The sequence below is a fragment of the Sander lucioperca genome, chromosome 10, assembly GCF_008315115.2.
Source record: "Sander lucioperca isolate FBNREF2018 chromosome 10, SLUC_FBN_1.2, whole genome shotgun sequence".
Lineage (NCBI taxonomy): Eukaryota > Metazoa > Chordata > Actinopteri > Perciformes > Percidae > Sander > Sander lucioperca.
Window position 1 is genome coordinate 10,428,899 of NC_050182.1, and position 23,524 is coordinate 10,452,422.

General features: G+C 39.4%; 1 protein-coding gene across 1 annotated transcript; it reads left to right on the forward strand.

Annotated features, from left to right (window-relative positions):
- Nucleotides 1-1,658: 1,658 nt before the first annotated feature.
- Nucleotides 1,659-22,532, forward strand: LOC116049093 (cathepsin S-like). Its single transcript, XM_031298480.2, has 8 exons — nucleotides 1,659-1,834; nucleotides 8,421-8,545; nucleotides 8,669-8,791; nucleotides 10,233-10,385; nucleotides 13,554-13,778; nucleotides 16,115-16,280; nucleotides 17,546-17,648; nucleotides 22,162-22,532. The coding sequence occupies exons 1-8, from the start codon at nucleotides 1,813-1,815 to the stop codon at nucleotides 22,259-22,261; spliced, it is 1,017 nt and encodes a 338-aa protein (XP_031154340.1). The 5' UTR covers nucleotides 1,659-1,812; the 3' UTR covers nucleotides 22,262-22,532.
- Nucleotides 22,533-23,524: the final 992 nt, after the last annotated feature.

The window sequence follows — 23,524 nt, forward strand, 5'->3', positions numbered from 1 at the left end:
ATCAGATCAAATATCAGCTTAAAAAAGCTTAGGTTTTCTCTTTATATTTTGCTACCATGTAGCCACAGTCATATCAAACAATGTTTAGTGTAACTGTGTGGTACAAAGCATAACACAATACATTAATTTAATCTTGCACACAATGTGTATGTAAGGAGGACATTACCATAATATACAGAGTAATCTGAATAAATGGAGGTTTATATTCAGCCATTTATTTACTAATTATGACATTTTATGATTCCTATTGATTTCGTAGCGGAATGTGTTTTTATTTCATCTGTCCATCCACTTTGGTCCAGAGACCTCGACAACATCTGGCTGACTGCCACGCAGCGTGCTGACCTTTCACCCAGCATCCTCACGGGTCACAACCACCTCTTGACCTCCAGTCTGCTCCAGAACTACACATCCCTGCAACAACTTACTGCATTTCCAAGACGTTTGCAGCGCACAGTCATGCTCCCCTGACAGTGAATCCTCACAATTTAATTGACCTCCCTGACCTTTCCTTTTTGCTCCACCATCACACCAAAGATTTCACTTCCACACTAGAAATATCATGTTCACATTATATATATATCTTACATATCAACATGCTCATTTTTCTCATTGGAGGAATGTTTTTTCATTTCCATCTTTTCCACCCTCAGGACAAATTTCAACTTTGCACACAGGACATCTCATGACCTCACTGTTAAGCACACTTAAAATGACTTTCACCGGGACATTTTATCATGTTAAAATGTCCCTAGAGACATATACTGTAGAAGGAATCTCACCTCAATAGGTTTTATAAGCAAATAAAATGCAATCATGTGGGCTAAAAGGTAAAAACATACTGGCAAACATAAAATCAAGAAGCAAAAATAAAGTAAGCAACATGAATCAAGCAAAATCATAAAATAAATAAAATATTAATGTAGAGAGCGAGAGAGAGAGAGAGAGAGAGAGAGAGAGAGAGAGAGAGAGAGAGAGTGTGTGTGTGTGTGTGTGTGTGTGTGTGTGTGTGTGTGTGTGTGTGTGTGTGTTTCTTGTTTGTTTCATCCTTCATCCAACACGTTTGTATTGTGAGGTGTAATTCACATCACAGCCTCTAGGAGCCGCTTGTGGGACTTTAGACTAAAATTAAAAAGTAAACATGAAATAAATAATATACATGTACATGTTATTATTTCACTGTGTTTAGACACTAAGTAAAGTAACGTCTAAGGTAAAATCTCCCCTATTCTCAGAAATATGAGTTATGATTCTCTGGTTTAGTTTTGAGCAGTAGTGTATATAGTTTAATGTATTGTAGTGAGTATACTGTACTGTATGGGCCTATATATATATATGAATAGAATGGCCTTTTTGGGGTGTGTGTGTGTGTGTGTGTGTGTGTGGGTGGGTGTTTGTGTGTGTGTGTGTGTGGGGCGTCAAAGACTTAATTTCCTGCAAATATATCAAAATTATAAAAAAAAAAAGTATGTTGTTACGTGCCATTGCGCATTTTTAAGTGGGTATATGGAAATTCTAGAGCTTCCTTAGTGGGTATACTGCGTATACCTGCGTATCACATAGACTATAGGCTACACCATTGGTTTTGAGGCTTTCAGGCGTTGAAACTCTATTAATACATAACTTTTGCTTCCTTTTTGTTTTCTCTCTCGCACTGTGCGCTCAGTCGCATCAGGTGGTTACCAAACAGATAAGCGCGAGGCAGCTTTCTGTTTCTGAAGAGGAAGAAACTACAACAGCTCATGTGACACTTTCATCATAAATAGGCCCATCAACCAGGAAAACACTATCAGAGAGCTCAACACAGCAGCGATGACAAGTCCCACGGATCAACGTAAGTTTAACACTTTTCCATCAGCTTTCATTCAGATAGTCTGCACTTTATATATACGTTTCTATAAAAAGGGAATCCGCAATAATAATGCCGATTTGATTTTACTTTCGTTTCTATGTTTTTACAAAGGAGTTCCCTGTGTGTTCAGGCTGCAGGTGTGGTTATCAAAGTGACGGGAAATAACATTGTAATGTTGCTCTAACATTGTAACATGAGGTCGAGTGTGGCTGTGGTGGTTTATAATGACGAAAACAATCATCTAAATATATTTCAGTGTTATGACTGGACATCCTCAAGGGTATTTACCACGATGGGCTGAACATTCGTGTTACATTAAACTCTTAAAAACACTTCTTCTGAGCCTGATTGAGGCCTATGTCTTTTTTCTTATAAATATTTCTGAAATTAGTAATAAGATCAACTAAAGTGATCAACCAAGGCCACTTTCTTCGGATAAAGTCCACTGTATGTACTCAACTCAGCTCACTGTCCGTGACTGAGAAGTCCACAGAGTTTCAGATTCTGGAGTGTGATCATTAAATTAATATTTATAACGGTATATATACTGTATTTGGGTTCATCTTGGTGCTATGTAACTTTGAACTGTCATTGCGACTCAGTCAGGTATTAGGTGACATTTGTAGTCTACTTTGTAGTCTTTTTGTAGTAGGCTCTTCTGATTTTTTGTCCACAAAAGTACCCTTAGTTATAATTTGTTATTAAGAGTGTTATTAACAGGCAGATATGTATGCTAAAATAAGCTTTAAATCATGATTTATTGAGAAAACCAAGGAATTCTATGTAAAATCAGACATTCAGCACCCCCATAAAGCTAGAATGGAACAATCCTTTGTTTCATAAAGACATGCCTACAAGATATACATATACATATAAACAGTGTAAAAATACTCCGTTACAAGTAAAAGTCCTGCATTGAAAATGTTACTTAAGTAAAAGTATTTAAGTATTATCTGGAAAATGTACTTAAAGTATTAAAAGTAAAAGTACTCGATGCAGGAAAACCCTGACATTTTAGAAACTGGAAATGATCCAAACAGTTCTGTCAATCAACTAAGTGTTTAATCTTCTTTCATTTCAGCTGGACTTGTAGGCTGTTATATTGTATTGATCATGTCATGCAACTGCTGAATTAGGGTACTTGCACCTTTTTTGGTCCAACTCAGGCTCTGTTTGTGTCACCACTTTATTCTCTGCTTAGCTGTTTATCATCTAGTCCAGTGGTGTAGTCTAATGTATTGTAGTGGGTGTACTGTCCTATCCATATTGGCCAGAATCTACCTTTGGGGGAGGGGGGGCCATATCATAGTGGGGGGTCTGGGCGTCCTCCCCCAGGAAAGTTTTGAACGTCAATGACTTCATTTCCTGTATTCAGATACACTTTTATGTACCAATTTAAGGTGGAAATACCTTTATTTAGCCTATGTGAAGAAGACAAACACAGATGACAATTCAAAACATCAATATTATAATGGAAAGTATGTTGTTGCGTGACATTGGGCATTTTTAAGTGGGTATATATAAATACTGGAGCATTTGTATCACGTAGACTACACCACTGGTCCAGTCAGTCAGGTGAAACTGGCAGATCTACATACTGATCTTTGTAACTGACTTTAAACCGTGACAGACCTGCATTTGGTTAACATGATCTGTTTTTTGTAGGCTATACTTCCTTATTATTAAATGCTGATTGTGTCTTTCTGGCAGTACAGACTTCCAGTCTTCTGGCGCTGTTGTAACGACGGCCTTTACAACCGTTTGATCAAACAACTGATGTTGACCGTGTAGTGACGGCGCTGATGCGTTTTGGACAACATTTCTTGCTTGTTCATTAAGTTTCAGTTCTGGTCTTGTGATAGTTGCCTCACTTTGGGATTTATGTCCAGTTCAATAGCTTTTCATTTGTGGACTGCTGACCATCAGATGGAGATTTTGAACACACACACACACACACACACACACACACACACATACACTTACACATACACATACACACACACACACACACACACACACACACACACACATACACTTACACATACACATACACATACACACACACACACACACACACACACACACACACACACACACACACACACACACACACACACACACACACACACACACACAGGCTGGGTTCCAAATCACTTTTCTATTTACTTTTAGTACGTACTGCGTACAGCCTCCCTTACAAAGTACATACTGTTGCATGTAGAATGCATACAATTGGGACATACTACTTCTTCAAAACTTGAACTTGCTGCGCAAAGGATTGTGAGTTAGGAGTAGCCAGAAAAGCATGCTGGCTTGCATACCGCAAAATCCGACCGGTGCAGTAGGACATCCTGGTCTTTTTGGCATACTGCATTTGACAAACTATGTATTGGGACATACTAAATCTCTTTCTATCTCCGGGCTGCAACTAACGTTTTTTTTTTTTTTTTTTTTTCATATAGTCAATTAATCTGTCGATTATTTTCTTGATTCATCGATTAGTTGTCATCGATCGATAAGTGTTTCCCAAAGCCCAAGATGACATCCTCAAAATGTCTTGTTTTGTCCAAAACTCTAAAAGCTATTCAGTTAACTGTCACAGAGGAGAGAAGAAACTCGAAAATATTCACATTTGAGAAGTGGGAATCAGAGAAGTTTTACTTTTTCTTCATTTCTTCAAAGGACTCAACCCGATTATCGAAATAGTTGGCGATTAATTTAATAGTTGACAACTAATTTATTAATCGATTCATTGATTCATCTCTGCAGCTCTGCAGCTCTAAATCTCTCTCTGAAATACTGGTACTAGAAGGCAGGGACAGTATTTGAGAGGTTTCAGGTGAAATGTGGGTGATCAGGATGTTGAAAACATCTCAAACTAAAGATACCAGCGCTAACCACATCCTCAAACATGAACATGGAGTCAAATCAAGCGCTCTAAGACACAGTGTCAACACAAGCTGAAACATTATGAGCTCCACAGCTGTTGATGCTTTTTTATTGGTTCATTAGACTGTATAAGATACTGTAAGAGATACCTTTTGTTGATCCCCTGCGGAGAAATTTGGTTTTTGCAGCAGCACAATAGAAACAGCAGAAAAGAGTAACACAAAATAAATAATAGAGACATTATGAAAATAGTAGAATTTTTTTCATACCTACGTTAGCACACAAAACGTAGAATTTCAAAAAAAGAAGAAGAAATATATATTGGTTTCCTTAACATTGCTGCAAACATGAGTACCATGAGTTAGCCAAAAAGCTGCAGTTCCTTAAAATTTGTTCCATAGCCCCCCCCCTTCAAGAATATAACGGTCCACGTAGAGTCTAAAGATACTATGTTACACAGGCTCTGTATTCTGCAGACCACTCTACCTCTGTCTCCTTTTAAAAACTCACTCACCCCTCCCCTCCATGAAGTATGCTGGATGAGGAGTCAGTTGGAGAAATCTTGCTAATCCTCGGGTGTTAGGGGTTGGGCAATTGAAAAAAATCAAAAATTCTCTTTTGAGACATTGCTAAGTAGCGCTGATAGATATAGTAGAAACTCATTCGTCGTCGTGTGTGGCTGTGAATGTGCGTGCATGCTATGCGTAGGCTGAATCTCAATCGCGTCAAGACAAATCTGATTGGCCAATACACGCTGAAGATAAATTAAATAATTTTAAAATTACTAAAATTCATTCATCCCACACCCCAAACATGACATACAAAATGTCGTGGAACAGAAACAACAACCAGAGATATTTATAAGCTATCATTTTATTGTCATTGCAGTTTTAAAGCTTCGCCACCAGGGGGTGCTGTAGCACCTGCAGAACCCCCACTTCTCGCACCTATGCCCAGGACTGTGTGGGTATGGTTAGACTGAGTGAGTGACGTCTTCCTGAGTCTCCTGTTAGCTTTGTTGCACCTGTTAGGACAGGAAAAATGTACAGCTTTATCATTCTTATTGGTAAAAAAGATTTGTGACCTAATAAATTCCCATCAAAGGTCCGGCCCACTTAACCTGAGCAGAGGTCTAATCAGCCACAATAACTGAAACCACCTGTGTGGGTGTCCAGAGGCTTTAAGTGAGCTCTCAAGAAGAAATGTTGGGTTTCTGCTTTGCCAATTTGCTGAATAGCGCTAATAAAGGAGTAAGGGTAATGGGTCAAGGTCTTTTTTGGACAAGTATGTGCAGTTAGGTGCAATAATTACTCTGTGCAATAATCTATGCGTTATATGTGCATTATCAGATATTACTGTAGTCTGACGTGTTCCAGCTACTTATGTTCACACTGTACTTTATGTTCTATAGCATTTGTATAATCCGTTGTATAACAACATAATATGATAACAGAATATAACAGGAAACACAAAGAGAGATAATCTAACTATGATGGGCTGTTATTGTCGGATGCGATGTCATTCTATTTGACACTAAGTTACGAAACATGTACAAAATGATATTCTTTCATATGGCTTGTTTTAAAAGTATGTAACATTGTATGTATGGTATTTTTATGTAGATGTGATTGTTTTATGTAGACCTCAGGAAAAGTAACTGCTACATTGTTTGCAGCTACTACTAGTTGTTTTCTTACTCCTATTTTGACTTAAAAAAAAAAAAGCAACTTAAATGTAACAATCAATAAAGTGTTATGTGATTCTGAAGAGGTCTTAAACGAACAAACGATGAATTATGATTTGTATCTGGATCAGAGTTTAACAAAAGTCCCTTCTTTGCTATTGACTTCTGCACTCATCGCAACCTCTGACAACATTGTGACATCACTGATGTCAGACCTGGATCCTCTTTGTGGTTTTTCTGAAGCGAACACCACTTATGTGTTTCTGACTCAAAGGCCTGATTCCCCAAGGCGGTTTGTTTTCTCAGCAAGCTGCAAAAAGTCAGATGGCATTCTGACTAGGGCTGCACGATATAAGGAAAATAGCTAATGGCTACTGGTATTGCAATTGTATTCACAATATTGGAGGGAATGATCATTTTTGTATCATTATTCTCATTTTCATTTGACAGCCGGGATGTCTCTGCAGCACCACAATACGAATGGTTTGACATCATATTTTGCCTTTAACCCTTGTGTTGTCTTCGGGTCAAATTTGACCCGTTTTCAAAATATCTAAATCAGAAATTTGGCTTTTTCTTTAACTACCTAATTTTAATAACCCCAGAATAACATGGATGATTCCATACAATGGGCTTTGCAAGTACAACAAAAGATTGGTTCTTTACTTATTTTAATTGAATTTTGGGTGTTTTATTCAATGTTTCGAAACAGTATCCTCGCTGAACATTGACATATACAAGTCTGTGATTATCCTTCCTTTATATATTATAATATTAGTCTAAATAATTCATAATTTCTGCATTTTTTAAATCAATAATTAGGTAATTTCCTATAAATGAGGTTTACTGACCATGAATTTCAAAAATAAGTGTGTGGAATAACTAGTGGAAATAAGTTTGTTAGCATTTATACATGGTAGTGAAAAGAAGCGTTAAGGTGCAGTAGGTAAGACTTATAAAACTAACTTTCTGTCATATTTGCTGAAACTGACCCTATGTTTGAGTAGAACTACATGAAGCAGGTAATTTAAAAAAAAAAAAAAATATCCGGCTCTGGCACCACCTGCAGCCTGTAGTGCGATTTGCAAAAATCCACCGCTCTCTGTTCAGATGCACCAATCAGGGCCAGGGGGGGTGTCTAACTGCATGTCAATCACTGTCACAGTTATAGAGAATGTTGGACCCAAGTGCAGAGATAGCCAGACAATGTGGTAAGCTTGAATATTTAATTAAAAGAAAGTCCATACAACAAAAGGTGTCCAGAAAACAGCAGTAGCAAAAATGAAGTAGCAATAAAAAGGAATACAGCAAACAGCAATAGTGAGACAAACGGGTAGACTTACTCACAGAACTCTAAACAGAAAATACAATGACCAACAAACAAGGGAAACACAGAGACTAAATACACAGGGTAATGAGGTAACAGGGAACAGGTGACACCAGGGCTGGGGAACAGGTGAAAGACATCAGACAATCAAAAAACAACAGACAGGAAGTAAAATTAGACAAGACAAGGGAACAACAGACTACTACAAAATAAACCAGCAAACAGAAACATAGAACCCTAACAATCACTGCTCATGCACACACATTCATTCTCTTTTGTGAGGGGAGGGGCTTAGAGACCATTTTGGGTTTTAGCAGAAAGGGCTGAGAAGTTGTCGATGTTCAAATTTTTTGGCTAAGTCCTGGATCTTTGCAATCCTACCTACAGCACCTTTAAACGTCAAAAAAAGTGCCAAGACATTAAAAAAAGCGCCAAAAATGTCGAAAATAAGAGAGAAAAAAACGTCAGAGAAAGTTTTGATTTTCAGTTTTGGCCGTGGAATACATGGTCGAATGGAAGACAATACAAGGGTTAAGAAATATTGCGCCCCCCCCCCCCTGCTATTTGGATATTGCACTTGTCCATAAAGTGATTCCGATAACATTGAGATTAATTGTGCAGCCCTAATGCTGACTTTTCATGTGGTCCATATGTGTGTGTGTTTACAGGCGCGATGTTTGCGAGCCTGCTGCTCGTCTCCCTGTGTGTCGGGGCAGTGGCCATGATTGACAGCCGGCTGGACGACCACTGGGAGCTGTGGAAGAAGACGCACGAGAAGAAGTATCAAAATGAAGTATGTGATAATAACAAATTAAAAAAAAGGGATGTAGGCGCTAAAATCTATAAGATTTGATGTAAGATTCATCATGTACTTATACAGTATTTGACCCTATGCACTCTTACTGTACGCCTTGAGGTGGAGGATGTGCGCCGCAGGGAATTGTGGGAGAAGAACCTGATGCTCATCACCATGCACAACCTGGAGGCCTCGATGGGGCTTCACACCTACGACCTCGGCATGAACCACATGGGAGACTTGGTGAGACGCTCGCTCACTCTGCTGTTTGGCACTGAAGGGGGGGGAACTGTTATGATTTTCATTGATTTATGATTGGCACATTTATTCATTAATGGCACATTATTGTGAATGGCGGTGGAAGGTCAGACGGATACTGATTAGATACAGTTTGAGTAGTTTGGACTTTTAAGTTCCACAGTTAATCATTATAATTAATATTATTATATAAAAAGTATTTATACAAATGCAGTTGTTGTCCTTTAATGCTTCTTAACAAAAAAAAAGTATTATGTAACACAGGAAAATGATTCTTTACTGAAGTAAAGATTTGAAGGAGAGCTCAGTTTTAGTTCTCAGGAATCAGCCAAACTGAATATTTCCAGAAAATCTTTGACCCAGATCAAGGCGAAGCAGGTTAAAGGACGCGAAGCAAACACCGCTTTAGTCCTTCAGTCCTTTAGTCACTCATTAATTTAGACCCAGAACATACTGTAGGCTATTCACAACATACTGTATGTGGTGAACACATCCTTGAGGAGCTGTGGATCAGTGGTCGAGCTAAGAGCAGAAATCCTCTCATTACTTCAGTAAAGAACCAAAGGCCTGAGTCAAGAAAGTACAGTTGGTCAGACAAAGAGACGTTAGACCAGTGGAAGGGCCAAAAAGTGAAACGATAAAATGTACTCATTTACATTCTGCATGATTAAAGCAAACGTACTGCCATTTATCTCCCAGATTATCCAAAGCTTTTTCCTTTTTCCAGTTTTTCGAATGTGAGAATGTGATTTGTTTTATAATGGTGAGCTGAATATTGTCCTAGTTTTGGACTGTTGGTCGAATAAAACAAGACAATTGAAGGCATCACCTTGGGCTCTGCGAAATAATGATGAGCGTATTTTTCTGATGCTTTATAGACAAATAGATTAATCGGGAATAATAACGGATTTCAGTCCAATCGGAATAAAAAACAGACTGTTTACCCTAGAGCTGGGTAATATATCGATATTATATCGATATCGTGATATGAGACTAGATATTGTCTTAGATTTTGGATATCATAATATCATAGTATGGCATAAGTGTTGGCTTTTCCTGGTTTTAAAGGCTGCATTACAGTAAAGTTATGTCATTTTCTGTTGTAACTGTACTATTATTTGCCTTTACCCCCTTAGTCATTATATCCACATTACTGATGATTATTTATCCAAAATCTCATTGTGTAAATATTTTGTGAAAGCACCAATAGTTAACCCTACAATATTGTTGCGGTATCGAAATCGAGGTATTTGGTCAAAAATATCGTGATATTTGATTTTCCCCATATTGCCCAGCCCTAGTTTACCCAATTACTCAATTCCTGTCCTTTCAAATCTATATTCACAACCCTGCTAAATGAATACAGGCCATTGGAAAGGGAGCTCATTGCTGCTCATTTCATCCGTTGTTATCTGCTTGCTCACAGACACAAGAGGAGATCCTGCAGTCGTACGCCACACTCACTGTTCCCACTGACATCCAGAGGGCACCATCTGCCTTTGTGGGGACATCCGGCGCTAATGTACCCGACACCATGGACTGGAGACAGAAGGGCTGTGTTACCAGTGTTAAGATGCAGGTAAAGATAACCCTTGTGTTGTCCTCCCATGTCAAAATTAACAAATTTTTTTAACACTTTTTTGTAGCTTTTTCCCCCCCACTACCACCAGTATACACTTACACCAACTTGTTACCACTATTTTTAAGCTCATTTTTAGGATTTTATAGTCAATAAACCTCATGTATCCTTTATGAAATTTTATCTAATTTTAGAGTTAAAAAAATGCAGAAAGTATACATCATTATGACTGATAGTTAAGATCAGGGGATGTTTATGGATAATCACAGACTGTCAAAGGTGAGTCAAAAATGTATTAAAACACCCAAAAGTCAATGATAGTATTGAACTGAGCCTTACTTTTACTTGTGAAGAATATGGAACCATCTGTGTTACTTTTGGGCAATTTGGTTGAAAGAAACCCAAATTTCTGATGAAAACGGGTCAAATTTGACCCGAGGAAAACAGGAGGGATAAACATACTCTAATTCTGTTTTCCATCTGTGACTCATATATTGGAGCGTAGGAACACAGTCGGCTGGATTAATCAGAGTTGTTGATGAAAGCAGAGACATCTTGTGTCTCACGGTGCCGCAGTCAACGCAGCCGTCATGCCACACGCTCCTTGTTTGCCCTTTTTTGCACGTTTTTTTGTTGCCACATCCACTTTGCTTTTGGTGCTGAAGAGGTGCGAGATCACCGCCTGACACCACAAAGTCTAGTTCACCCTCCGACCGATGTTGGTTTGAACTTTTCTCTGTTAAGTATCTCAGCTTTGGAAATAACATGGCTTTTTCTATGCATACTTATGCTTTTTGTATAAATTATTTGAAAAACAAAGTTAGAAATGTGTATACAGCCGTTATTAGGCCTCTTAGACCCCAAATTTCCCAAATTCTTTTATACTTCATAGTTATTGTTTATTACACCTTGCATGGCTGGAATTATACATTTTTTCTGTGTTAAGAATAATACAAAATACCTTTTTTAGGACACGTAGCCACCTAGCACTCCACACACACACACACACACACACACACACACACACACACACACACATATAAACACCTTGTACACGTGTTTACGTACAGTATATTAAAATGTACATTTTATGTCTTATGTTTTTATACTGCTATATGCACATTATTTAAACTCTTATTTGTATTGGACATGTTGTGATGGACCCTTTCACTTTTAGAGGTTTTATGTTTTTGTCCGTACTTTATTTTCAATCTTTAGCTTGGTTCCGAAGATTTCATTTGAACTATTTTTTATAGTCAAAAGTGAGATATTTAAATATGTTAATAACATGGTCAAGATTCTGTTGTTACATTCTTTTTTTTCCCAGAAAGTTTTATCTCTTGAAATTGCTAACCCTAACTGTCAGTGGTAAAACAAAGTGTGTAAAAAAGACACGATGATGGACAAAAGAACCGAACAAAAGTCAGAATCGCTTTAATAAGTCATTATTAATTGATTACCTATTTTCTTGCGAATTGAGTCTTAAGATCTTGTTGTGGGAAGTCAATAATAAGAAACTGTAGTATTTTAAAAGTGATCTTGTTTCCAAATCTGCAAAGAAGTTGATTTACAATGTGAAGAAGAATAACTGGTGTTGTGCAGATGAGTATCATTCCACCAGAGACTCACAAGTATTGATTTTGGAATTCCATCTGTTCTGTGCAACATGTTAGATATAATAGACAAAGAAGCAAATTACCCAGAGAATCAGCAGAGTTCTTTAACCTCTCAAACTCTGCTGGACCCTCCGTTGGCTCCATCTTTATAAACTCATGTTGGGTTGCCAAACATGGATATGTGAAGTCTTCCATTTAACTCTGAAGCTAGTCTATATCCACTTATGGGATTGTTCATGTGCCGCCGGAAATTCTGCCAGATGTCTTTTATTTCGGCCGGATGTCTGTTACCTTCCGCTTTCTTTGTGTTGCCATTTTAAACTCCGGTTGATCTATGAGGACTATGGTCCTGCTCCTCAGATCTCTGCAGGGTAAATCCGGACAGATAGTCTAGCTAGCTGTCTATCTGTCCAATCTGAGTTTTCTGTTACATGACTAAAACAACCTTTGAACGTAGACATGTTCCACCAAAACAAGTTCCTTCCCGAGGCTATTTTGCAGAGACACCGTTGTTCCGTCCGGCGATTAGTGCCGCCCATTGGGTTGTGCCGATGGACGATATTATCGTCCATCGTGATGTCAGCCAGCCATCACGATGGACGAGAGCCACCATCGTGATGCCACGCCCCCCACCCTGTCAGACACACACTAATCCTAGTCGCGGGCACTGGACGGGAAATTGACAACTGCGTCGGTCTTAAACTAGCAAAGACACTTGCGTCAGGCTTTGCGCTGTGCTGCGCAGGGTGCAAGATAGGGCCCCTTAAGTGAAAGCTACTTTTTTCCCCCTTACGTGCAACCTATTTGTGAAAAAGACCATCGCTTTGAGTAGACTGGATTGGCTGTAGTGATACATTCTCTCTCTCTCTCCCTGTCAGTTGTAGCTCGCTCTACCTGCTAGTACCGTTGGACACAGCGGTCTCGAGTGAGAGAGAAAAAAGCGTTAACGTGGAACGCTATCACACTTTCCTTTCTCCCCTCATTGGACTAAGTTTGTCGACACTACTGTGTGCGTGCATCAATAAGTAAGTCTGATGTCCTGTAGGTACAGGACGATGTTATGCAAGATTTATGAATGTACGTTAGCAACAGTAGGCTAATTCACGAGGGTGCTATTTTATGTGTGAGCTAATTTTGCACATCTGTTCATGTGCGCTGCAAGAGTTATGTTTCTGTTTATTGAATGCGTTATTCAGTGCAAACATAACCGAGAATGTAGTTTAATCTCAGTAATGATGGTATATTAGGTTATTATCGTCACTCTGTTGAAGGCAAATGTCCCACTGTACTGTCGTTACGCAGCTCACGGACATCTGATTGACTTTACTTTTAAAAGTGCTTACCCCCCCCGACGACAATATCATCGTCCATCGGCAGGCCACTCACTCTGACATCTCTCCATTTGTGCATGAATAGGTCCTGAGCACGTGTGTGTGTATTTCAGGCATGTGTGTAGTGATTTCAAAAACACAGTGTAAATTGTAATTTCCCCACTGGGGATCAATAAACAGTATAAAAAAATAAATAAATAACACCACTCGTTTGAATCCAGGGTTCATGTGGCTCCTGCTGGGCCTTCAGTGCCGCCGGGGCCCTGGAGGGCCAGTTAGCCAAAAAAACAGGGAAGCTGGTGGACCTCAGCCCGCAAAACCTGGTGGACTGTTCAGGCAAATATGGCAACCACGGCTGCAACGGTGGCTTCATGCACAGAGCCTTCCAGTACGTCATCGACAACCAGGGCATCGACTCAGATGCCTCATACCCCTACACGGGACAGGTGAGTAGCTGCTTTAATCCTGCTGCTCTAACATGCAGCAGGGGGATTTGGAACATTCATTAAACTTGTAAAGAAAACGTGTAAAGTGTAATGCCTATCGTCATCGCAGTATTAACTGGCGCAACATCGCAAAAGGCTGCGACACATCATAAAAGACACTGCACTTCAAAATGTCATGTCATTCTTTTTTTAATGGTGCCTTTTATATACAATTCAATGTTCAATTTATCCATAACTAATTCTACAAGGAATTTGTTGTATTTCAGGAGAATACTGAAAGCAGCGAAATGCAGAACTGAGTACACTTTAATATCTGTTTATGTAATGTAAGTAATACCGTTATCGCGATATTCAACAACGTTATTGCATATTTTCCTCATATCGGGCAGCCCTAGTATGCGCCTACAAACCCAAGTCATTGTGTGTGAAATAAATAATCTCAGCCATGTTTTTGGCGTCTTCCGTCCTCATGCCAAGCAGGAAATTATAACACAAAGACAGCACTTCAAAAGTACAAAAAAAAAAAACCATAATTCTATGGCCTCAATTTCCCGTTTTATTTCTTTGGAAAACACATTTGAGGAAACAAGCAATCACAGAGAGAAAGCATGCTCCTCGGTTAGGCAACCATGCCCAGGCGTGGAGGAAAGGTACTGATTGCCAACGAGCAACAGGTGTGCACAGGGGTTTCAGTGGAGAGACCAAGCCAAAGTTCTGTCAAAACTTTCAGATATGATCTTTTGAAACAAAGGGCCAAACTACTCTGATTATATATATTTTTTAAAGTTGTATTTAAGGAAATGTTGAGCAGTTGAACAAATGTATATAGTATTTACACACTATCTTTGATTAGGCAAGTCAAAGCGAGACTAAGTTAAGTCAGACGTTTCAACCGGGAAATTCCGACCCTCAACTCTGACTGGAACGCAGCATAAGTGCAGTTGTGTGCTCTAGACCTATTCTGTAATCTGTAATCTGTAAAGTGTCCTGAGATAACTTCTGTTGGGATTTGACACTATGAATAAAATTCAATTATGAAGACAGCCCAAAAACAAAACAGGAAGTTGAGGACTGAGTGTTGTTGTCCCACTTTACATGACATTTAAACATGGTGTAGTGTTTTAAACATATAAGGAATCCAGTGCAAACTTCAGGTTTACAGTTAAAAAAAAATCCTGTATGAGACAACAATGTGGGTGTTGTACGAGAAGTTAAATCCGACCCTCCAGGCTGTAGACTGCAACTTGTCTGCGCTCTGCTGTTAATGTCTCTTTGGAACAACAACAAATTAATCGGAGCGGACAACGTGTTTGTCCTCCGGGCTTCATCTGGTTCGCTGTTGTTCGTGTTTGTGTGGAGGAGGAGGAGGAGGAGAAGAAGGAGGAGGAGGAGGGCAGTTCTGAGCCAATCCGACAGACTGTTCCAGCCTCGCGGAGGTGTTGTGGCTCCAATTCTCCCGGAAAAAAAAGTTACAAATTCTATCAGTGATTTGAAATATTCTCTTAATAAGCACAGTGACTAGTGTCTGTGTCTGAGAGTTACTTTCTGCCTCACCTGCTGAAGTTGGAAAAATGTTAAAAAAAAATCAGCTGCTGAGAAAAAAAAACTAAATAATAAGTTAACATTTTAAATGTTTTACACGTCAAGTTGGCATTTTGAAAAGTGGGCGAGAGTGTGGCACATAGTATATTCTGGGGTAATTGACACTTATTTTTAAGTATGTATTAGGCTAATTCATTTTTAATGAGAGATAACTCCATTTAATTTAATTCTTATGTGTAGTATAGAATATGCACAAACGCACGAGATCATGCGTTGGCACAGTGTAGCCTTTACAAACTGTTGCACTGCCTTCTTTAGTTAGTCAAACGTCTGATAGCCGACAGTAAAGTTGCCAGTGAAGAAGCCAACGGACCGACTGTTTTTATTTTATTCTTTCAGATTCAAAATTCTTTTGAATGTCACCCTGCTAGTCTGCCTACACTCTATGGGTGTAACGCATTTCGGCGTAACTTCTTTGATATTAATGAACGTCCGTTTCATTCAAGTCATTGCCAAATGAGTTGCTACAAAGCTATTTAAGACTATCAGCTCCACCAAAACTCTCTCTGTTTCTCAGTATGGCTATGTTCAGAAAATTGTGTCGTCGGCGCACAGAAAATCGTGTGAAGATAATTACCTCTTCTGAAGAGTCCATGTTTTTTAATTCTCTGTGTCCTCCTTGGATACTAGAAACTGCGTAGAGGAGGGATGGGGATGGTGCGTGATCACAGAAGGCTTGTATCATGGACAGTGTTAATCATAGGTTTTAACCCATGTTTGTCTTCTTACTTCAGTCACAACCGTGCCGCTACAACCCAGTGAACCGCGCTGCCAACTGCTCCAGTTACAGCTTCCTGCCGCAAGGGGACGAGGGCACTCTGAAGCAGGCGCTCGCCACCATTGGACCCATTTCAGTGGCGATCGACGCCACGAAGCCCAGATTCACCTTCTACAGGAGTGGTACGTTACACATCATCAGCTGCACAAGCTCTCATCTTTACTTATACTAGTACAGTGCCTGTTAAAAATGGGCCTGTTTGGAACGGGCCGATTGCTTGGCCTGTGGTGGTGCTACTTGGAGAATTTTCCAAAAACAAATTGTACCCCAAAATTGCTTACAGAAGGATCCCAAAGCACTTAATATGCAACTCCACTGTATAACCTGCAACTGATTTACAGTGTACTTCTATCAGAGGAAGACATTGTACTACTACATTTGTCTGGCAGAGAATGTGGCGGATTCAGAATTTAATCCCAAAATATCACAGTTAAAATGTGGAGTAATCAGACATTTGCCTCATGGACTCATGGCAGTGTGCTACACACAGAGGCGTCCCGCTTTATTAGATAGATGACTGGAAATAGATGCAGAAAGATTCAGATGTGTGTGTGGAGAAAGGTGCAGGATGGACATGAAGTTAATGCTGCAAAAAAAAGGTCACAGGAGTAGTGTGTTATATTTATACGAAAAGCTCAAGTTAACACCCTCTGAACATATTGTTTTTGCTCTCCTGCTTGAACTAACTGATGTTAGGGTACTTTAGACACTCAGACCTCCCCTGAATAACTAACAAATGTAATTGTGACGGTTGCAATTAGACTACTGAGGGATTTACTGGATATAATTATAAACATACACACCAATAATGATAATAGTGTAACTTGTTGAAACTATTTCCCTGAGGAGATCAATAAAGTATTCTGATTGTTAAAATATAGGGCTGCTCGATTATGGAACAAAATCATAATCACTAGTATTTTGGTCAATATTGAAATTACGATCGTTTAACACGATTACTCATTGACTTTTGGAAAGATGTTGCTTTTGTTAAACTGTGAAACAGTTAAACCAATCAACAGTGAAAACACCTTGAACTGTGAAATGTCCCTCTTTTTTCTCATTCAGAACACGAGACAAAATAAGAGTTTACTTGCAAAACATAATGTGCAAAATAATCATTCTTTTTCTAGATGATTCTGATTTTGTGATCGTCAGGAGCCAAAATTGTAACCGCGATTGAAATTTGATTCATTGCACAGCCCTATCGCTATATAACATTTTCTCAAAACACGTGAATCAAAAATCAGAATATAGGCAAACAAATTCGTATAAAATTGACAAAAAAACATACAATACATTCATGGCTTAAATGTTTCTAAAAGAAATAATGAATGTGAATATAATGAGATGGATTTGTTATTATTTTTCACCCGTGCCATTTCAGGAGTGTATGATGACCCGAGCTGCACCCAGAAAGTGAACCATGGGGTGCTAGCTGTGGGCTACGGCACACTGAGCGGAGAAGACTACTGGCTGGTAAAAAACAGGTGAGACATTTTCACTGATCTCCCCTAAATACCCGTCTAGTTCAAACATACATTCATACTGAGCTCATGTGTAGCTCCTGTATGTTCCTGTATGGTCATCTGGTGAGGGGGAAGTGAAAAAGGGAAGACAGACAACTAGGGAAGTACGATCTGTGTCAACAAGCAAAGAGGGTTTGGTTATTTTGCTGACATGAGTTTAGTGGTAGAACAGACTTAAAATTCAAAAACACGGACACGGAGTACTTGTCAGTGCCCTCTGTCCCCCACACTTAACAACACGTCTGAGTTGATTTGAACCTAGTCTATATCCTAGATGTTCCACTTTCGGGATTGCTTCAGTGCCGCAGGAAATTCCGCAGGATGCATGCATGTCTGTCACCTTCCGCTTTCTTTGTGTTGGAATTTTAAACTCCGGTGGATTTATGAGGACTATGGTTAACTGCTCCTCAGATCTCTGCAGGGTAAATCCAGACAGCTAGCTAGACTATCTGTCCAATCAGAGTTTTCTGTTGCATTTTTACAGTGGCTCCATGCGGAGGCATAGATATAGGCATTAATACAATAATATATAATAAAACAAACTATAGGTAGGAAAACTCATCAGTATGCAATAATTAGGATCAGTGTATAGGCCTTTTCACACAGGGGGGGGCGATTGTCACGCCTCATATTCATTTTCAGACGCAAGCGGGCAGGTCGGGAGGGGGGCTGGGGGGGTGGGGGGGGGGCGCCGGCAGTCTGACAGGGGACGCAACAAGCGAGTGCAATCCTGTGAAACTGTCACGTTCGTGATCGTCACACGCCCATGCCCGACTGTCGCCAGAGTTGAATTGTGTTGAACTTTTCTCTACGCCAGTGACGCGCCGTGTAAATCAACGACCAAGAGACTGGTTCTTGCTGTTTGTAATGTTCACTAAAATATAAAACTGTTTTCTAAACGGTTATCAGGACATAGACAGCGGGGGTTCTGCTTGTCTAAGCATCAGCACACTGGATTTGTCGGGTAACGTCCGTAATTATGACTATGCTAATTTAGCTAACTTTAGCCATCAACAATAACAGTCGGTGGTTAGGAAAGACAAGGGTTGCCACTATTGTTATAAATCAACCTGTGATTAGGTATATATGATACCACAGTCAGCTAATCTCATTCAGTTGTAACGGCAGGGATACAGTACTGCACAGAATCCCCATGGTTACCACCCATTGGTCGCCTGGCGTTTACTCGCGGATCGTTGCCACCTGCCTATTCACATGAGGAGCGCAGTAGACCCCGCAGATCCACACGACTACGCAGGCGAAGTGTCGCTCCCCGTGTGAAAAGCCCTTTATATGATAAAATAGTGGCATTAGAATGTGCCAGAGGCCACCAATTTTGGGCTAATACGGCCAAAATGTTCCCCTGTCTTGTCTTTTTGCACATTAATGACCTTAGTACCGCATAGTTGGTTCATTGGCATGCTCCACCTCCGTGTGGCCAGTGAAAATGTTAGCAGGTCGTCCATTGGGCAAGATGCGGCAGAATGGAACTGTTTATGGAAATGTCTGTATCCATCAATCATAAATGAAATGTAGGCTACTTAGAATCCGCGATTTGGAGAGACAAATGGGAGAGGATCTTTTTAACAAAAATCCTCCTCCTGAACAATCTGTCCCACCTCACTTCGGAAATTATGGCTACGCCCCTGTCTCAAGCAACCACTGCAACGTTAGTCTAAATCAGGCATCGTCACGAAATCATTTGAGTGTAATAGAGAAGAAGACGTTTTATTTCTCAACACTTATTGCGTTAAAAGCATCGCAACTTCCCTGTTTTCTACAGCTGACCTCATCAGGCATTTTTTAGCTTGTTGTAATCCTCTTTTTCCGGGTCTCACCACACAATGTATTCCCTCATCAGTTTACTGATGTATAAACACGGAGGTTGGCCTTTTGAATTTAGAGATTAAGTGATGACAACATAAAACACCTGAAACATCCAAGTGTTCCCAAGAGTTTTATATTTTAAGCTTCTATCTTATATTTTGCCAGGGGCAACATTTCAGCAGTATATTACCTTTTTCCAATCATTTTAAATGACTTTGATGGAATCTTAACCTGGATTTTGAAATGATTTTCACCTGTTGTTTCTATCCGCCTAATGACTGAGGACATGCAGCTGTCAAATGGTGGTTGGGGTCAACCACGTAAATACAGACTGGTTGAGCTAGGACTTCACACACACACACACACACACACACACACACACACACACACACACACTGGAGACTCAAAGCCTAACCATCTGTGCCTTTTCAGTCCCACTCAGCTAATAAAAATGTCAGAAACATTTAGAGATTTTGGATTATTTATGAGGGTGCCATTTTCTTCTACTTTTGAGACCAATTTTTTTAATGAAAAAGATAAAAACATCAAGATAATTTCTCAAAATGTTCACCCCTTCACCTCCAATGTAACACCTCAACACAGAAAGTGATTAGCATTATCTAAAGTAAGAAGTAAGCCAGTAGGTGTTGCCAGTAATAATTTAAAAACGACCACCTGGTGTAGCCAGGTTTGTTTTTTAGAACTTTATCAGATGAGCAAACACATATTGAAGCACTGCACGGAAGAGCTGCAACGATTCATCGATTAGTTGTCAACTCTTAAATTAATTGCCAAGTATTTTGATAATCGATTAGTCGGTTTGAGTAATTTAGACAAAATTCAAAATTCTCTGATCCCAGCTTCTTAAATGTGAATATGTTCTAGTTTCTTCTCTCCTCTGTGACAGTAAACTGAATATCTTTGAGTTGTGGACAAAACAAGACATTTGAGGACGTCATCTTGGGCTTTTGGGAAACACTGATCCACATTTTTCACTATTTTGTGACATTTTATAGACCAAACAACTAATCGATTAATCAAGAAAATAATCACCAGATTTATCGACTATGAAAATAATCATTAGTTGCAGCCCTACTGCACGGTGCATTTAGCTGCACACCATCCTCCATCGCAAGATTCCTTTTATTGTCATTCAGCCAGTGTTGGCCAAGTTACTTTTAAAAAGTAATTAGTTACAGTTACTAGTTACTTCTTCCAAAAAGTAACTAAATTAGTTATTCAGTTACAAATTATGAAAGTAACTAGTTACTTCAGAAAGTAACTATTGCGTTACTTTCAAGTACATTTTTAAATGCTCAAATGTGACCCCACCTCTACCTACCCCTCTTTAATGGAACTTAAAATACAGGTGCATTTTCAATTATTTATGATAAATCTGAATATTATAATGAAATGGACACTAAATACAATACATTATTAACAGAAACAATGTACACGAATCTAAACTATTTTAATGTTGCTGTGGGACAAAGTGAGACTAGCCTCCAATCAAATGCCATGTATGTAGATATTATGTTTATATAGTGGATCGATACAAATAACACAACACCTCAACAGGCCACAACTGGGCAAAATTAAATGATGCTTGTTAACACTATACCAAAAATAAATAACAAATATATACACTCTTTGTAGTGCAAATAACGCAAGTGGCCTGATGTTTATACTTGTGCGCTGGTGTGTGTGCCGGCGTGTGTGTGTGTGTGTGTGTGTGTGTGTGTGTGTGTGTGTGTGTGTGTGTGTGTGTGGGGAGTAGGTGATAGAGCGAGGGAGAAGTGAGAGAGTGACGGCGATTAGCTTTCGAGCGAGTAGCGACTCTAGAGTCATATAGTAAGAGAAACAAAGTGTCTCCCCTGTTCTTTCTGACCATGGTGGAAAATCTGTAGCAGGAAAAGTTAACCCTCTCTTGATTTCATAACGCCATACCTGTCTCTCTCTCGTTGACTGACTAGCTTGTGTTGTTCGTTGTGTGTCCGACTATGCGTGCTTTCGAACACCCGCCGAACACTACCTCTGATTGGCTTACCATGAAATTTTACTCAACCTCAGCCAATCGTCAGCATTTATGCGCTTGTGTTGTGCACTGCCCACTAACCAAGGAACAACAGTAAAAAAAAGTCTTTGCCTCTCGGCTCAGACTCAGAGATCTAGTTGGTCTGATGAAAAAGAACAGCTTCAAATATAGTCATGCGCCGCATTTTTGGCAGTAACAGTGGATTTGTGAGGACTATGGTTAACTGCTCCTCAGATCTCTGCAGGGTAAATCCAGACAGCTAGCTAGACTATCTGTCCAATCTGAGTTTTCTGTTGCACGACTAAAACAACCTTTGAATGTACACACGTTCCACCAAAACAAGTTCCTTCTTGAGGCTATTTTTGAGAGCCGCTGTTGCTCCGTCCGGCGCAAGACAACCCAACGACAATTGTGATTGGTTTAAAGAAGTAAATAAATAAACCAGAGCATGTTTTTCTCCCATCCTGGAATGCTGTGTGAACTAGCCAGACCCTCCTTTGCAGAGCTGTGGAGGAAGGTCTGGCAATGCAAGACTACTCTAGCTTCAGATCAGATTAAAAAACGTTATTTTCTTTCATTTATATGTGTATGTTTCTCTTCTCTTTCCCTCAGCTGGGGAACAACTTTCGGAGACCAGGGCTACATCCGGATGGCACGCAACAAGAACAACCAGTGTGGTATCGCTCTGTACGGCTGCTACCCCATCATGTAGCTGCAGAGGGAACCAGTTGAATCTGTTGCAGAATTGAAGTTCCCTTCCATTTTATGTATACAGCATTTTTACAGTTTAATGTTACATTGATTCTAACATTTTTCGACATGTTTTTAAATTCCTTTTTAATGCACCTTTGTACAACAAAAAGCAAATAACAGCAATACTACAGTTCAACATCATTGAACTTCTTGACCGTGTGTTTGTTTGTGTCCGACTGTATATGTGTATGTGTTTGAATCTGTAATAAAGACACAGATGTACTCTGTAATGTCGGCCTTTCAGTAAATATCAGTGTTCTGACGCAATGAAGGCGAAGATCTGATTTTACACCACCAGTTACAGGTTTGTCAGTGTGTTAAATCTGCCATGAAAACTGCCTGAAAGGATTCCATTGACTCTTTGGGAAATTGGCTTGTTGGTCAATTTAGCTTTTACATGTTACGACAGAAGGAAGGCCAAAATCAATAGCCGTGTCTCTGGTCAACATCTCAGTCCTGTGCACACGCTGATGTGATAGCATATCATATAGAGGACTAGCTGCCAACAGGCAAGGAATATGTCTTGAGGAAGAAGAAAAGCATTTTGTTTTTATTTTCTACTGACCCTCTCATCAAACATTGACCTACATTTCTAAAAAAGTTAAAGAAATAGTTCAACATTTTGAGCTCATTTGCTTTTTTTGAAAAGAGTTAGATGAGAAGATTGGTACTCACACTTTTAAAAAATCTATTCCTTTCCCCAGAATCGATTCTTTTATTTTTGCCAATGATTTACCTGAATATTTTCTGTTTATACAGTACCACTGACGGTGACTACATCATATCCGTTTCCAGCAAAACAGACTGAAAGCAGAAAATACATTTTATGTACTTCTTTACATAATAAAAAAATGTCAGACTGACTTAGTTTTTAGAAATGACTCATATTTTGTCTCTTGAAGTGTATTATTCAACTTTTGTTTTTGTTAAAGAAGGAAAAGAAAATCGCAATACTCAATACTATCGAATCGCAATACTTCTGGAATCATAATTAATGAAAATCCCTTAATGTTTAAAAAAAGGTAGATTTTTCGCCCTCAAAAAATATGAAAGACAACCCACTCCCCAAAAGAGGTAACGTTCAGGGGCCTCCAAACATGTCCGGAAAACAAGACCTGTGTCTATTTTGCAACATCGGGGAGGGTGGGGGGTTAAAGAACACAACAGGAGCGTGAAAAATAAAGATATATATTAATGCAGATTTAAACTTGTGAGCTTATGG

Excerpts from the sequence above, each read along its gene's own strand:
- LOC116049093 (XM_031298480.2), top strand. The coding sequence starts at position 1,813 with ATGACAAGTCCCACGGATCAAC. Across the intron at positions 8,546-8,668 it reads AGAAGAAGTATCAAAATGAA|GTGGAGGATGTGCGCCGCAG; the intron begins GTATGTGATAAT and ends GTACGCCTTGAG. Across the intron at positions 17,649-22,161 it reads TACTGGCTGGTAAAAAACAG|CTGGGGAACAACTTTCGGAG; the intron begins GTGAGACATTTT and ends TCTTTCCCTCAG.